The 16,948-nt window shown below is 44.9% G+C and overlaps 1 protein-coding gene across 1 annotated transcript in view; it reads right to left on the bottom strand.

The window, feature by feature from the left end:
- The window catches only part of GUCY2C (guanylate cyclase 2C), a 1,344,189-nt gene that overhangs the window by 160,020 nt on the left and 1,167,221 nt on the right, over positions 1-16,948 (bottom strand). The window contains exon 25 of the mRNA XM_077452503.1: positions 6,898-6,992. Within this exon, the coding sequence (XP_077308629.1) occupies positions 6,898-6,992 (95 nt within the window). The remainder of the gene's footprint in view (positions 1-6,897; positions 6,993-16,948) is intronic.

Genomic DNA, 16,948 nt, shown 5'->3' with positions numbered 1-16,948 from the left:
TCCCTGAGCATATCAATGATTATTTCTAGAAAATGAGGTTCCTTGAAGGGATCCATCTTGTCTGCAAGACACAACACAAGACAAAACCTAATAATTTCAGGCTAAACTCTCTATAATCTTGTGCCAATATAGGTCTCAATCTAGAAGCAGTATAGGCTAGTGATGTACCAAGTTAAAATTGTACCTTCGTTTGCACGATCGTAGTTTCAGTTCCTCCTTCCTCTACTCACAGATCATACGTACGACACGCGTGTGTTGCGTTTTATATACAGTGTGCATGCGTGAAACTCCGCCCGCCCCTGACGTTCTTTCTAGTCTATTCCCCGCCCCTTCTCTTTTGGCGGGGAGAGCACATGGTGGAGAGAACGCAGGTGCGCAATCAGAGTTCCACTAATGAGGAGGAGGGCGAGGAAAGCCCAGAGCCTGAAACGTCCCGATCCAAGAGGAGAAGATTTAAGGCCTCAAATATGTCTTTTGGAGAGATGTTGGAGATGGTGGACATATTGAAGGGGAACGACTATGATGGGAAGTATGGACCTTACCCAAACCCAAATATCAGAAAGGCCAAGATCATGACTAAAGTTGTGAAGAGTCTTCAGAAGAATTTTGGGGTACGACTATCCAAGGATCAACTGAGAAAATGCTGGTCAGACCTGAAACTGAGGGAGCATGATCAGCACAGAAGGATCAAGTGAGTTCTTCAAAAAAAGTAAGTAGTTGTCGTGTGTTCATATGATTATTATTGCTTGCATACTGCTCCATGTGCTTTGATTTAATGTTGTACAGTTTAAAATGGCCACTTTCAAGTTCATGGGTTCATTCGTTCGTAATAAACATTGTTCGTTAGCCCACTCCCAAAACTATGTTTTCCCAAATTACACTTCACTACATTTCTTCACACTGCAGGTAAGTATTCCAGCTTTAGAAAGTGTCCAAAATAATGTTCTCACCTTTGAACTCGGCCAAAAAACACAATTGGATGACGCTTCCAAGCAATGTTTCATATTCCTATTTCTGCCCTCTGTGTGCTAAGTATTCCTTTTTTACATTCTCATAGGGGAGAGAAGACTCGGGAAGTCTGAGGACACCAGGGATCCCACACCTCCCAAAGAAGGTAAAATTCCAACACCAGAAGCAGAGGAGGAGGAGGAGGAGGAGGAGGAAGGAGAGATTGTTGAAGTTGGACAAATTGTCACCACAACAGGTGAGTGTCGGAGACCACAGCTTACGGTAAGCTAATCAATGTATGTCGTCATATTTATAATACATGGTGTGTTTATTTTCATTTTTTAGGTGATGTGGAAAAATAATCACATTTTACCAGTGAAAGTGCCCAGATCCTGATTGGGGAGATAATGGGGTGCAATCGCGATTTAGAAAATATACAGAAAAATATCAATGGTGTTCAACATAAAATGAAGAACATCATTGATGTTTTGGGGAGAGTCTGAGACACCCCAAACTAGCTTGTTTTTATTTTATTTTAACAAACAACTTTTGTATTTTACAAAAAGCCATATTTGGAAGATGCACACAGTGTGTCAACATGTGCTATCTCTCATCATAGGGGGATCAATGTACATGTTTTGTAGAAAGTGGCTGAGATGAAGGGGTTGCACCCCCAAAACATGTACATTGATCCCCCATGGTGGAGATATTCCGTAGACAGCGGCAGGCAGGCGCACTGAGCGTGGCATTCTCAGCGACGGAGCTGCCGTGCGTGTCGGCTCCCGTGCGCATGCGCGGGAGTGACGTCATCGCGGCTTCGCCGAATGACAGCGGTGGAGCTGCGAGACCCCACCAACAAGATAGATGCGGCGGACTACAGGGGACAGCGGCGACTTCTCTGGCTCCTGTGTTAGGTAAGTGACACATAATGGGCTACTATGCGATGCATAGTAGTCCATTATACTTTGCCTTTGCAGGGAATGAAAGAGGAAGTAAACTCATCAGGGTTTACTTCCTCTTTAATACATAATCTTCAGAAATATGATTATTCTACTCGCGGTATTAAGTGTACTGCTTGAGAAGGAGAAAGCTCTACATGTTTCGCGTGTTTTAACAAGCTTCTTCTGGAGCGAGAGATTTGTGTGACTAGTAAACTGACAAAGAAATAATTATTATTATTAATTAATCATACAAAAATATTATACAACATCATATCCCTAACAGAATAGGAACTAAACAACATAAGTCAGCATATGATGTATTGCAGATTAATAACAGGAATGGGGATCACACTGTCAAAACCAGGGGGGGGCAGCAGCGTATATATATAGGTCACCATGGGGACATATAAAACATAATAGCCATAAAAGCAATATTAAGGAGCTGACAAAAGACATTGCTAAGTGACTAGACTATAGGTTTATGGGCCCAGAAGAGCATGGTGGGGAAGTTAGTGAAGGCAAATATGCATGAAGGACAAAAAAGGAACTTGAAAAGCTTCTAGCATGCATGAGGACAAAGGGGCACAGCATATCAATTAGAGCATATTCCAATCATGGTAATTAGGGAATGAGGAAAGAAATTCAATACATTAGCAATCATTAAATACATAGAATGTGATGTTAAAGGAGAAAACTTACCTTCATATAGTCCTTCTGCAGAACCTGAATGATGGCAGAACAGGTCTCTGAAATAATGATTCCCAGAGCCTGGGGGGAGATGCCTGTGGGGAACTTGAGGTCCTGAAGGCTTCTCCCTATTGCCAAGTAGCGCAACGTGGCGATGAGCCTCTGCTCCGGAGTGATGGCTTGCCGCATGCAGGTATCCTGCCTGGTGATATAAGGGGACAGCAAAGCCAGCAGATGGTGAAAAATGGGGTCCTTCATCCGGAGATAATTCCTGAAATCATCAGGATTATTCTCCCGGATCTTACGGAGCAAAGGCATGTGCAAAAACTGGTCACGCTTGTGCAACCAATTCTTGGTCCACAAACTCCTCCTTGCCCTGTTCATGGACCGGGCTTGTGTCAAAGCTAAAAGCCCAACACCAAGCCCCTGCACAGCACAAACTCTACGACGAGTACGTACACAAAACATGGTTTAAAACGGTCAGCTGGTCAGAACGGACAACAAAAAGCAGCAATAAACAGCAATGCCTGAAAGAACGAACTGAAAAGCAGAAACAAGCAGACAATAAGCAATGCAAATCAAAGCGTACTAGACCAAGATATAGTCCACAATGACCAATAAATGCTTACTGACTACACGCACTGATAATCAGATACGCACCGACAAGTACAAACCGAAGAGCAGTAATGAACTGAAGAACAAATCTGAAAAGCATGAATCATCTCTCACCAAACTTCTACTAACACGCGATAAACTTCCCTTTTCTAGTCCCGTCATACGTGGCTTACGTCACTGCGTTCTTGGCAACCGGAAATTCTGACAACTTAGTCCAACCGTGTGTATGCAACACCACTTCCGGAGCACTTCCAGACTAAATCCGTCGGAATTTATCAGACGGATTTGGTTGCCGGAATGTCCGACCGTGTGTACGGGGGCTTAGAGCTTTGCCACCACAGCCAGAAGCACCCGAGTGGAGCCTAAAAGATCAAAAGATAATGTGGTGCCGCCACAGCCGGCGGAGGCGCAAAAGATGGTCTGTAGGTCTCTTGGGCCAGAGTTGAAGAAAATGTTACCAAAGAAGGATGCGGAAGGGATCAAAGCTGTAGCCATTGTTCCTGAACAAAAGACCGAAGATCTGATAGATTTCTCCAGTGAGGTATTGTCAGCTCCTGAACTTGAGGAGTCAACACAGGTTCCTGTAACTGCAACCAAAGACTTCATGATTGACTTGAATGCTCGGAATGAAGTCAGGGACACAGCCAAAGAATTAGCACAGTCTACTGGAACTTATTCACCCATGCGGTTAAGGCAGGATGTACACCCTCTTAAGAGACTTACGTATGACACATTGGGAGAGGATTCTGAAGAGCAGATCCATACTATTTGTAGACTAACTCCTGAAGCTACACTCCCCACTGCTAATCTTGTAGGGGGCGACTCAGTTCTGATCTCTGACACTGACGGGTGGGACATGGCACTTGCCCATGCCTGTTTGGTTATGAACTCACTGATGGCATGTATCAGTTGTTTAAAGAGAATCCAACATTTTTCCGATATCTGGCAAGTCTACAGTAGGATTAGGAATTGATAACTTGTTTTTCTTTTCCAGCAAAATAAAGTGTAATCTTCCTGTCTTTGGGGACCAAAGAGTTTAAGCAGGGGGAGTGTGTAGCCATGATTTGTTAACTCATGCATTGCAGTAGGTTACACGTAAGAGTTTGGCTCCCTCTAGTGTCCATTCTAATTAACATTACTAAGACTTTTGTTTGGTTTCATTGAGCCATAATACAAAGCATTGTGCAAGATGTAGTGAATGAGGAAGTGACTCATATGTTTAAACCATTCAAGGAACTACCCACACACAATGCCCCACTTACCTAACCACAAGGCCAAGCCACTGAACAGCCTACTGGGTAAGAAGATATAAGGGACAGGCGTGGCACGCTTCTGTCTCTTACTGGGATACCATTAAAGACCTGCCTGCAGGGAGCTGTTTGAAAGACTGTGGCCTGTGTGGCGCAGAGCTTAATGGTGTGGCCTTCAAGAAATTTCCTTAACACAGTGTGCTGGATCAGCGTGTGGACAGATCGGAGGGCTCAAGACAACCTGAACATTTCCTACATTGCAGTCACCAACCATCAGAAGGAGGGTGCGGTGTGACGACGCCAGCATGGAGCGGGACTGAGATATCAGAAGCGGAGCAGTACAGGAATCTGGGCCTTGTGTGGTGAGCGGGCACTTGCCCAGATTGATTTAATACTTTGTTACTGTGCAAATAGGTCTCAGACGGCTGGTGAGACCTGTAGTCCCACAGAAGTGGTTTCACTTATTCAAAGACTGTGTGCAGTGAAACCTCAGAGTTTGATTTCCCTGTACTACAGAGCTCATTTTGAGTTCAGCAAGTTAGAAGTTCTACAGGTGCTTTATAACTGTTTAATAATTTAGCTGAAGATAAAAGAAGACAAGAGACTTTATAATGAATAGTAAAGCGTTCTTACCTTGTTATACATATCCTGAGAACTGCATTACAACCTAGGGGGAGCCCTTGGTACAGAATATCAATATAGTGTATTGTACTGTTTTATGTGCATAGCATCTCTTGCAGAATTAGTGTGTATGCTCTGGGGTTGGAGGGAAGGAGTTTAATATATGAACTTGGTGTATTGGACGTTTTTCTAATTTCTTGCCCATTTGCATACATATCTTATGGTAACTGTTTAATTTATACTCAGTGTATATGTAAGGTTTTCAATTGTTACTTGCTGTTTATGTTGAATCGCATCTTCGGTTATGTTCAGCATATATTACAGTAAATTTACTTAAATATTCAGCATCTTGTTGTGTGATTCTCATTGACAACATCACTTTACAATATGGAACCCGAGGTGTCAGAGGCAAGAGAGGATCTACAGAGTCAGGGTAGCCAGTGGGATATTGAGTTAATCAGCAGCCCCTATGGGGTACCGCTACACATATATAGCATTTTTTTTCATAGTAGTATTATGTACTGTCTGTATTCTTAAAACCTCTTAATATGCAAACAAAAGCTCCTGAGGAAGCGGTGAACACCTGTGATACATGACAAGCAATTTAACTTGATTAGCAATTAAACCTCTTGGCAAAAAGCCTTCAGTTCCTGTAAATTCTTGGGCTGTCTTGCATGAACTGCACGTTTAAAAATCTTCCCAGAGTGGCTCAATGATATTGAGGTCAGGAGACTGAGATGGCCACTCCAGAACCTTCACTTTATTCTGCTGTAGTCAATGACAGGTGGACTTGGCCTTGGGTTTTGGATCATTGTCATGTTAGAATGTCCAAGTACGTCCCATGCGTAGCTTCCTTGCTGATGAACACAAAGGTTCCTCCAGTATTTTTTGGTAACATACTGCATTCATCTTACCAACAATTTTGATCAAGTGCCTTTGTAGCTCACACACCCCCAAAACATCAGCGATCCACCTCCATACTTTTCATCATAGGCTTTGTTGACTCCTCTCCAAATGTAGCCATTTAGCCAAAAAGCTAAATTTTCCTGGCAGTGGAGGCTGAAATTTTAGTTGATCTACTTGACCGTGGTTTGGTTTTAACAGACCCCCTCATTTTCCACTTCTTGATTGAAGTTTGAACACTGCTGATTGGCATTCTCAATTCCTTGGATATCTTTTTATATCCCTCTCCTGTTTTATACAGTGCAACTACCTTTTCCTGCAGATCATTTGACAATTATTTTGCTTTCCCCATGACTCAGAATCCAGAAATGTCAGTGCAACACTGGATGAAAAAAGCAAGGGCCTGTCAGGAGTCCAGAAATGCACTGGCCATTTAAACACACACACTACAGGTAATTGCAAGCAAACAGATCACAGGTTTGGATGGTTACCTTTAAAATCCATTCAAACCCCCTTTGTGTCAACTTGTGTGCATGTTATTAGGCCAAAATCACCAGGATATGAAAACTTTTGATTAGGGTCATTTGGGTAGTTTCTGTTATTATGATTTTAAAAGAGTAAACACAGTTGATTGATAATAAATGGTTTCAGCCAAACACTAACCATGAGTGAAAGAAATTTTTTTGTGTTATCATTCATATTCTCTGAAAAATGGCCAAGAAATCATAAATTCTGGCAGAGTAGATAAACTTATGAGCACAACTGTATATAATTATACTTTTTATTTCTTATTCAGTTCCAATATATTTTACAGCATGCATTTTTCAGAAACAGTTTTCTGGTTTTATGGTAATACTGCTAAGGATGATCTCCAACATGACAAATTGTTCTTTATTGATTGCAATGAATTTGTTTTGCTGTACGATTCATACCTTCAGATAGGTCTCGCCTCTTACTTCAAATTGAAATTCACAGTCTGTCCTTTTCAGAATGGATACAGTTGATTTACTCACATGTATTCGAAGTGCTGTTATGTACAGGAAAAAAGTGGTTAGTATATAGTTAGACTAATGGTCAGATTAAAGTAAACCCCTAAAGTGGTATTAAATCAAAAAACGAAATTGTAATATATTGCAGCTTACACATCCTTAGATATAGTGGTTGCATTAGTTTCCTTTTTTTAGACTTTGCTTCCCTTTGTTTCACCTGGTGATCCAGTCAGTAACATACTTCCTATCTTAGCACGTCTGCATTCTGGATGAAGCGGATACCATTGGACAGCAGCGTTCACAGTCCGGGCAGAAGGTGATGTTGGAGTAGCAGATTTAGATGGGCTTGACTGAAGCTGAACTCCGGCTAACACCTTACAAGCAGTTACTTCAAACATGAATAAAAATAAATAAAAGCCGACCATTATAAGCACCCCTGTCAGTGGTAAATGGTTTGTCTGAATCCTCTACTAGCTATTTTGTCTGAACAGATTAATCCGTTAAAATAAGTTGAACAAAAACAGACTTACTGGCTGGATCACCAGGGAAAAAAGGCTAGAATGAAAACTAATGCAGTTAGAATAGGGATGAGCTTTATGTTCAAGGTGAACATGAGTTTGACTCGAACATTGACTATTTGGCAGTTTGCCGAACAGTGAACAATTTTGGGTGTTCGCGGCAAAAGTCTATGGGAGAAATCAAAAGTTCTAATTTTAAAGGCTTATATGCATGGTATGGTCATAAAAAGTGTTTGGGGCCCTGGGTCCTGCCCCAGGGGACATGTGTCAATGCAAAAAAAAGTTTTAAAAACATCAGTTTTTCCAGGAGCAATGATTTTAATAATGCTTAAAGTGAAAAAATAAAAGTGTAATATTCCTTTAAATTTCGTACCTGGGGGGTGTCTATAGTATGCCTGTAAAGGGGCACATGTTTCCCTTGTTTATAACAGTCTGACAGCAAAATGACATTTCTAAAGGAAAATAAGTCATTTAAAACTACTTGCGGCTTTGCCCCTGTCATTGGACTTTACACACATAATATGAGATTAACCACTTGAGATCCGCGCTATAGCCAAATGACGGCTACAGCGCGGATCTCCTTTTCCGGGACGACGTCAATAGACGTAGTCCCGTGTACGAGCGGCCTGCGCGCCCCCTGAGGGGCGCGTGCGGCGCGCTCTGTGATCGGCGAGTCCATGAGACTCGCCTGATCACCGATCCGTGCAAGGGGTCGATCCCGACCCCTTATCACGTAATCAGCTGTCAGCCAATGACAGCTGATCATGTGATATAACGGAGCCGGTAATCGGCTAGTATTCCTCCTCGCGCTGACAGCGCGAGGAGAAAAAAAAAAAGCCGATCACGGCCAGTAATGCAAGCGACCACCTGCCCCCTGCCAGTGCCCACCTGCCCCCTGCAGTGCCATCCTGAATAAAAGTAAGTGCCCCCCGTCAGTGCCACCCAGCAGTGCCCATAGTGCCACCCAGCAGTGCCCACAGTGCCACCCACAGTGCCACCCACAGTGCCCACAATCTGCCTCAAAGGTGCTGCACCCCAGTGCCGCCCATCAGTGCCCAGCAGTGCAACCCATCAGTGCCACCCATCAGTGCCACCTATCAGTGCCCATCAGTCCCATCTCTCAGTGGTACCTATCAGTGCCCATCCGTGCCACCCATCCGTGCCACCCATCCGTGCCATCTTATCTGTGCCCATCTTTGCCCATCAGTGCCGCCCTATCTGTGCCCATCGGTGCTGCCTTATCTGTGCCTATTAGTGCCGCCTTAACTATGCCTATCAGTGCCCACCAGTGCAGCCTATCAGTGCCCACCAATGCAGCCTATCAGTGCCCACCAATGCAGCCCATCAGTGCCCACCAATGCAGCCTATCAGTGCCGCCTAATCAGCGCACTTCAATGAAGGAGAAAAATGACCCATTTGCAAAATTTTATAACAAACTTTTAAAACATGATTTTTTTTTTTTTGCATCTTTTTTTGTTTGTTTAGCAAAAAATAAAACTCCGAGCTGTAACTAAATACCACCAAAAGAAAGCTCTTATTTGTGGGAAAAAAATTATAAAAATTTCATTGGGTACAGTGTTGTATGCCCGCGCAATTGTCATTCAAAGTGCATCAGCGCTGAAAGCTGAAAATTGGTCTGGGACTGAGGGGGGTTTAAGTGCCCAGTAAGCAAGTGGTTAATAGCATTTCATTGGAAATCCCCGTCAATTCCTCTAGAGCAGTGATGGCGAACCTTGGCACTCCAGATGTTTTGGAACTACATTTCCCATGATGCTCATGCACTCTGCAATGTAGTTGAGCATCATGGGAAATGTAGTTCCAAAACACCTGGGGTGCCAAGGTTCGCCATCACTGCTCTAGAGCATTTAAAAACCAGAATCAATGATATTAATCTTATGGAAAAAATATTTCATACAATACAGAATACCATCCATTTATATAATAAAAAATGTGACCCTTGGATTAAACACTCCATATCCTTTTTTAATCCAACTTGAGATTTACTAGTCACAAGAGACAAACTTATTTTATATGTTGTATTATAGATCACAAACTAAAAATTGTACTAATGCTAATCACAGACTATGGCAATATACATTTATTTTATTGTATACTATTTTTCTGATTTTCCATATGTACAATTTGTTATTATTGTAAATATTCCGGCATATATTATGGATTTTTGTACCACCCTTTGTACCAAATAAAAATACTTTATAAACAAAAAATAAAATAAAACTACTCGCGGCTATAATGAATTATCGGTCCGACAATACACATAACAGTTCAATGATAAAAACGGCATGGAATTTCCCCACAGGGGAAACCCAAACCAAAATAAAAAAATAATAAAAATACGTGGGGGTCTCCCTAAATTCCTACCAGTCCCTTCAGGTCTGGTATGGATTTTAAGGGGAACTCCACGCCAAAATTAAAAAAAAAATGGCGTGGGGTCCCTTCAAAAATTCATACCAGACCCTTATCCGAGCATGCAACCTGGTAGAAGGGGGTATGAGAGAGCGCCCCCCGCCTTAACCGTAGCAGGCCACATGCCCTCAACATTGGGAGGGTGCTTTGGGGTAGCGGCCCACCCCAAACAACCTTGTCCCCAAGTTGACGGGGGAAAAGGGCCTTATCCCCACAACCCTTGCCCAGTGGTTGTGGGGGTCTGCGGGCAGGGGCTTATCGGAATCTGGAAGCCCCATTTAACAAGGGGACCCACAGATCCCCCTGTGTGAATTGGTAATTAATTTACCCCTACCATTTCACAAAAAAAGTGTCAAAAGGGTTAAAAAAAGCTTGTTTTTGACAAGTCCTTTATTCATTTCTTCTTCTTTCCGCTTCTTCCATCTTTTTTCTTCTGGTCTTCCTTCGGCGTTATTCTTCCTCCATCTTCTTCTTCTCCATCTTCTTCTGCTCTTCCTAGCCCGCATCTCTGCTCCGTTTGCACGATCCACCTTTGTGGGAGTCTTCCGCTGTGTGACGCTTCTGTTCTTCTGGCGTTTGTTATATAACAGAGGGAGGAGCCACCCGGTGACCCCCCCTCTGATGCACGAGGACTACCCTATGGCTTTCCCCATGCGTCAGAAGCGGCGGGGTCACCAGGTTGCCCCGCCCTCTGTTATATAAGAAGTGTCAGAAGAACAGAAGCATCACATGGCATCATGCGGATGGAGCGGAGAAGAACCCGGAGCAAGATGCGGGATGAGAAGAGTGGAGGAAGAAGAAGAAGAAGATGAAGAAGAAGAAGACGAGGAAGATAGAGACGAACAACACCGAAGGAAGACCAGAAGAAAGAAGATGGAAGAAGAAGCGGAAAGAAGAATAAATTAATAATGGACTTGTCAAAAACCGTCTCTTGTGTTTTTTTTAACCCTTTTGACACTTTTTTTGTGAACTGGTAGGGGTCACATGGGGGGCCGGGATCCGGGGGTCCCCTTGTTAAAGGGAGCTTCCAGATTACGATAAACCCCCTGCCCGTAGACCCCCACAACCACCAGGCAAGGGTTGTGGGGATTAGGCCCTTCTCCCCATCAACATGGGGACAAGGTGGTTTGGGGCAGGCCGCTACCCCAAAGCACCCTCCCAATGTTGAGGGCATGTGGCCTGGTACAGTTCAGGAGGGGGGGCGCTCTCTTGTCTCCCCCTCTTTTCCTGCAGCCTGCCAGGAGAACATACTATATGTCATCTTGTCAACAAAAAGAGAACTAAGGCCAAAAAAGGTTGGGCAATAGTTCTCTTTTAAAAAAAAGTTTAAACCAGGTGTTAAACAAGCAAAACAGCACTCCAGCAAATTCTCGTATGTAAGTCACTTTTTTTTAATTGCTTTTTTGGAAAAACATCTATGTCAGTAAACATTCTTTCTTGATCATACATCACGGGACACAGGAGCTCATTACATAGTGGGTTATATAGGCACCTCTGGTGATTGGACACTGGTTTAACCCCAATTAAGGAGAATTCCTCCCCTATATAACCCCTCCCATATGGGAGGCACCTCAGTTTTTTCGCCAGTGTCTATGGTGGTTGGTCACGTAAAACATGTGCTATGAAGAAAGCTCTGTGCAGGTCCCTGCGGGGGCCTAAGGGCTACAACAAACCGGATCCATATCTCGGGCCGATATTTGACTCCCAAGATGATATGGTACCCGGGCCTCGTCAGCCGAAGAAACGAGGTTTGGCCTGTAAGTCCTCTCCTATTGGAAGACTGGGCTCTGGGAAAACCAGACTTGGTGTACTGTTTACACAGAGCGCACGAAAGTTTCTGGCAGAGTCTTTTACATGGTCCAGGTAGGAGGCTCTTCTGAGAAAGAGCCCCAGATAAACCTGAAGGTTTGTTAACACTGCCCACCGTGATGGGTGAAGGCTGGAATTTGTCTGTTTCAGCAATTTCTGCGGCGAGGACAGGTAAGGGAAGTTAATCCTATATATATATAATTATATGATGGATTTCTTCATTTTGAGTAGTTGTATGTCTTACCTGGTTTCCACCACTAGAGGGCGTAAGAGCAGCCTGATGCATACTTACATGCCTTTCAGTACACACGCTCAGTGAAGCCTGGTTCTCCAGCTGTCTCACGTCTCCACTGCAATCCCTGCCACAATAGAGGTAATACAGGGGTCCCACGTAGTCTGGGGGTCCCACGCAGCTCCGATGGAATTTCCCTTTCCCCCTGGATTCCGCGGTCCACGTGCACGCGCGCCGGGCGCACTCCCGGCCTAATGGAGGAGGGGGAGCGTGGTTGCGAGCCGTGCACGTCAGTGTGCACGGCGCTGTACTGCGCAGGCGCCAGGCGGCAGTTTTAAAAAGCCCAGAGCGTCAGGGGGCTGTAAGTGGAGACACAGGAGCTGTGGGCAGTAAGCATCCCAGGGGATTGGATCCAGGCAAACCTTAGACACCTACTCAGCATCAGGTTGTGCAGTTTAAGCATATATATTTATTGTGAGACTTTAAGCACAACAGTGATTGCACTTTGTACTAGTACCTCTGCTTTGTAGCTTAGGACTATGTCTCCTCGTAAGAGGGTCTCAGGGGGAGGTAACAAGAGCACTGGTAAATCACCGCCTAGGTCCAGGGGTTCTAAAAGTGCCTGTAAGATACCATCCCCCCCTGCAAGACTGGAGCCAGCCTCTCAGGATGAGTCAGTGCCCCTGTCAGGTTTTGCAGCCTCTCCTAATGTGTCAGCCCCGGTATATGTCACTGAGGACTCCCTTAGGGCTACATTGGAGGGTTTTGAAGGGAGAATAATGAATTTTATTTCTGCTTCCCTGAAAGATAGCAGGAAAAGGGGTAGATCCCCTCCCTCTGCTGAGATTCCTCTCTCAGATGATTCTTCTGACAATGAGGAGAGATCCCTGTCTTGAGACAGGGATCTTGAGCAGTCAGAGGAATCAAAGGAAGAGGAGAGAGTCCCCTCCTCCCAGGCGCTCAGAAAACAGGTGCGGTATTATACTGAATTGGTGCGTACCACATTCAGAATGCCTGCTGCTGAAGTCGCTACGTCCTCTGTTTCTTCCCTGGGAGTCAGGAAAGCCCCATAGACTGCCTATTCCTTCCCAATTCATCCCTTAATGGATAAATTGTTGTATGAGGATTGGGGACATCCCGATAAACTGTTTGCTCCTCCTAAAAGGTTTTCTATGTATTATCCTCTGGAGGAAAGTTTCACCAAGAAGTGGGGGGTCCCATCTGTTGATGCGGCTGTTTCTTGCGTGAATAAAAACCTGACTTGTCCCTTGGATAATGCTCAGGTATTTAAAGATCCAACTGATAAGAAGCTGGAAACCTTATTAAAAGCCTCCTTTTCCATGACTGGCGCTGTAGTGCAACCTACAGTCGCAGCTGTGGGGTTGTATCAGTTCCTCAAGGAACAGGTTAAGCAGATGCTTGGGCTCCTTCCCAGTGAGGAAGTAGAGAATTATGCAGAAATACCTCATATTCTGTGTTTCATGATTGATGTGATTTTGGATTCTGTCCAACAGGCATCACATTTGTCTCTCCTGTTGGTGCACATGCGAAGGGCCCTATGGCTAAAGAATTGGGCAGCTGAGCTGTCATGCAAGAAGCATTTGATTGGGTTCCCGTTTAAAGGGGAACGTTTGTTTGGAGAAGAATTAGACAAATTCGTCCAAAAAATTTCAGGGGGTAAATCTACTCTCCTTCCAGTCAAAAGGAGCAAACATCCTTCATTTAGGCGTGCTCTCTCTCCCGGAGCATCAAGCTCTAAGCAGTGGCGACGGCCTTCTCAACCCTTCTCTACAGGAAAGGCTCAGGGCCGGGCCTAGGGGCAGAAAAAGACTTGGGGGCGAAAGCCTGCCAAGCAGAGCCCAAAAGCTTCCTTGTGAAGGGGCGCCACCGCTCTGCCGAGTGGGGGGAAGGCTCCTGCAGTTTGCAGGAGCCTGGCGGGAAGAGATCCGGGACAAGTGGTTGATCTCTTCGGTATCGCTGGGCTACAGGCTAGAGTTTCAGGAGATTCCACCTTCTCGCTTTCTAATGTCAAGGATCCCCAGGGATCCAGTAAAGCAAAAACCGCTATTTCTGGCCTTAGATCACTTACTATCCCAGGGGGTGATAGTAGAAGTGGACCCAAAAGAACGGGGTTCAGGGTTTTACTTGAATCTCTTCACCGTTCCGAAGCCAAATGGAAGTGTCAGACCTATCCTAGATCTGAAGGATCTGAACCGGTTTTTACGCATCCGGTCCTTCCGAATGCAGTCAATCCACACTATGGTCTCCTCTCTGCAAGGGGGAGAGTTTATGGCATCAATAGACATCAAGGATGCATATCTCCATGTGCCAATTTTTCCCACACCAAAAATTTCTACGGTTCGCGGTAGAGCGGCGCCATTTTCAATTTGTGGCCTTGCCGTTCGGGCTTGCTACGGCCCCTCGAGTCTTCACAAAGATTCTGGACCCTCTCTTGGCAAACCTAAGAGCTCAGGGTATAGCCATCATGGCTTATCTAGACAATTTGCTTCTCATGGAGAAAACAGTAGCGTTCCTGAACCACAGCATTAGCAGAACGCTAGAACACCTGGAACGCCTAGGTTGGATTATAAACCTAGAAAAGTCATCCCTACAGCCTGCCACCAGGTTGGAATACCTGGGTATGATCATCGACACCGCTCAGGGCAAGGTGTTTCTTCCAAGGCCAAAAGCCTTGGCCATTAGGGATCTGGTGCGCCTAATTCTGGGCAGGAGATCTTCCCCCATTCGATTGTGCATAAGACTGTTAGGGAAAATGGTCGCCTCCTTCGAGGCCATCCCATTCGCCCAGTTCCACTCAAGGCTTCTGCAAAGATGCATCCTTGCGGCTTGGAACAGGAAGCCCCAATCCTTGGATCTTCCTATGCGTCTATTCCCAGGGACACGCAAGAGTCTCGTCTGGTGATTACAAACCAAGAATTTGCTGAAGGGCAAAACTTTTCTTCCTCTTCCATGGAAGATTATCACGACAGATGCCAGCCTGACAGGCTGGGGAGCAGTGTTGGAGGAGACGTGTTCGCAGGGGAAATGGTCTGCGATCGAGAAGCTATTGCCCATAAATGTCTTAGAGATCCGGGCAGTTTATATGGCTCTCATAAAGTGGTCTTAGAGACTACGGGGTCTCCCTGTTCGGGTTCAGTCTGACAATGCCACAGCAGTGGCTTATATCAATCACCAGGGCGGTACCAGGAGTCTGGTTGCGCAAAAAGAGGTGAATCGCATTCTTGTCTGGGCAGAAAAGCATGTTCTGTGTCTTTCTGCAGTCTTCATTCCAGGAATGGAAAATTGGCAGACGGATTTTCTGAGCCGCCAGCAGTTGTGCCCAGGAGAATGGGCTCTGCACCCCGACGTGTTTCGAAATATATGTCACAGGTGGGGTACTCCAGACATAGATCTGTTTGCATCCAGGTTCAACAGGAAACTGGACAATTTTGTGTCAAGGACAAGAGATACACTTGCTCAGGGTTCAGATGCTCTGACTGTTCCCTGGGATCAGTACAATCTGATCTATGCCTCCCCCCGAGCCCGCTTCTGTCGCGGTTCCTAGGAAGAGTCAAGAGGGAGACAAAATCGGTCCTTTTGGTAGCCCCGGCTTGGCCCAGGCGACCGTGGTATGCAGAGATCATGAAGTTGGCAGTAGGCAGGCCATGGATCCTCCCTCTCCGGCCAGATCTGCTCTCACAGGGTCCAATTTACCATCCTGCTTTACACAGTCTGAATTTGATGGTTTGGCTGCTGAGACCCACATTCTAAGAGACCGTGGCCTTTCAGGGCCAGTCCTTTCTACTCTGGTCAATGCCAGAAAGCCGGCCTCCAGGCTTATTTATTACAAAATCTGGAGGGCATGTGTTTCCTGGTGTGGGCTCAGGAAATGGCATCCTAGAAAGTATGTCATAAGCAGGATCTTGGCCTTTCTCCAGTCAGGCCTAGAAATGAATTTGGCCATAAGCACTATCAAGGTGCAGATTTCGGCCCTGTCAGTGTTTTTTCAGAAGCCACTTGCATCTCATTCCCTGGTACGGGCTTTCATCCAGGGGGCCATGCGGATAAGACCGCCAGTCAAGCCTCCGGTATGCCCATGGGATCTGAATTTGGTTCTCTCGGCTTTGCAGGGGCAAACATTTGAACCTTTGCACCTGGCTTCATTAGTTCTCCTGACTAAAAAGTTGGTTTTCTTGGTAGCCATATCCACGGCTAGAAGAGTATCAGAGCTAGCAGCTCTTTCCAGCAAGGAACTGTATCTAATTATTCATAAGGACCGGGTGGTCATGCGTCCCAACAGGTCCTTTCTACCTAAGGTGGTTTCGGGATTCCATTTGAATCAAGACGTAATCCTACCATCATTTTTTCCAGACCCACAGTCCACAGAAGAAGAATCTTTGCACACTTTGGATGTGGTTAGAGCAATCAGTATATATCTTCAAGCAACTGCTCAGATAAGGAAAACTGATTGCTTGTTTATTTTGCCGGAAGGCCCTAGGAAGGGCCAGGCGGCATCAAAATCCACTCTCTCAAGGTGGATTAGACAGGTTATTTCTCAAGCCTATAGTGTTAAAGGGAAAATCCCTCCTTTTCAAGTGAAAGCACACTCTTTTTTTTTTTTTATTATTAATCTTTATTAAATTTTCACAATATACAGACCACATTTTAAAATAACGTTGCCAAAATTCCAATTCATCTTCCTTCCATTCAGGAGTCTGAGTTTTAAAATTCTAGGAAGGGACGGGGGACATGAAAATACATCCATACATCACATATAATTAACAGAAAAAAAAAACAATATCTGAACAATACCATAACCCCCATTATCCTTCCTCAACTGTTTTTGCAATTCCTACATTTTTCCTATTGATATAACCCCTCCCCTCCCTCCCACCCTTTCTGTCGACACCGCCCCCCCCTCCCCTCCCCGCCTATATATATATATTTGTGCTTTTATCCTACAATGTGTCATAAATGTGTTATGATGCTTCCCATACCTTTAATGTAC

Source organism: Lithobates pipiens, unplaced genomic scaffold (genome assembly GCF_037356315.1).
Source record: "Lithobates pipiens isolate NorthernLeopardFrog02 unplaced genomic scaffold, aLitPip1_a1.2 Scaffold_23, whole genome shotgun sequence".
NCBI classification, from domain to species: Eukaryota; Metazoa; Chordata; class Amphibia; order Anura; family Ranidae; genus Lithobates; species Lithobates pipiens.
Note: the sequence above shows the minus strand (reverse complement) of the source record. Positions and strands in the feature narration are given on the sequence as shown.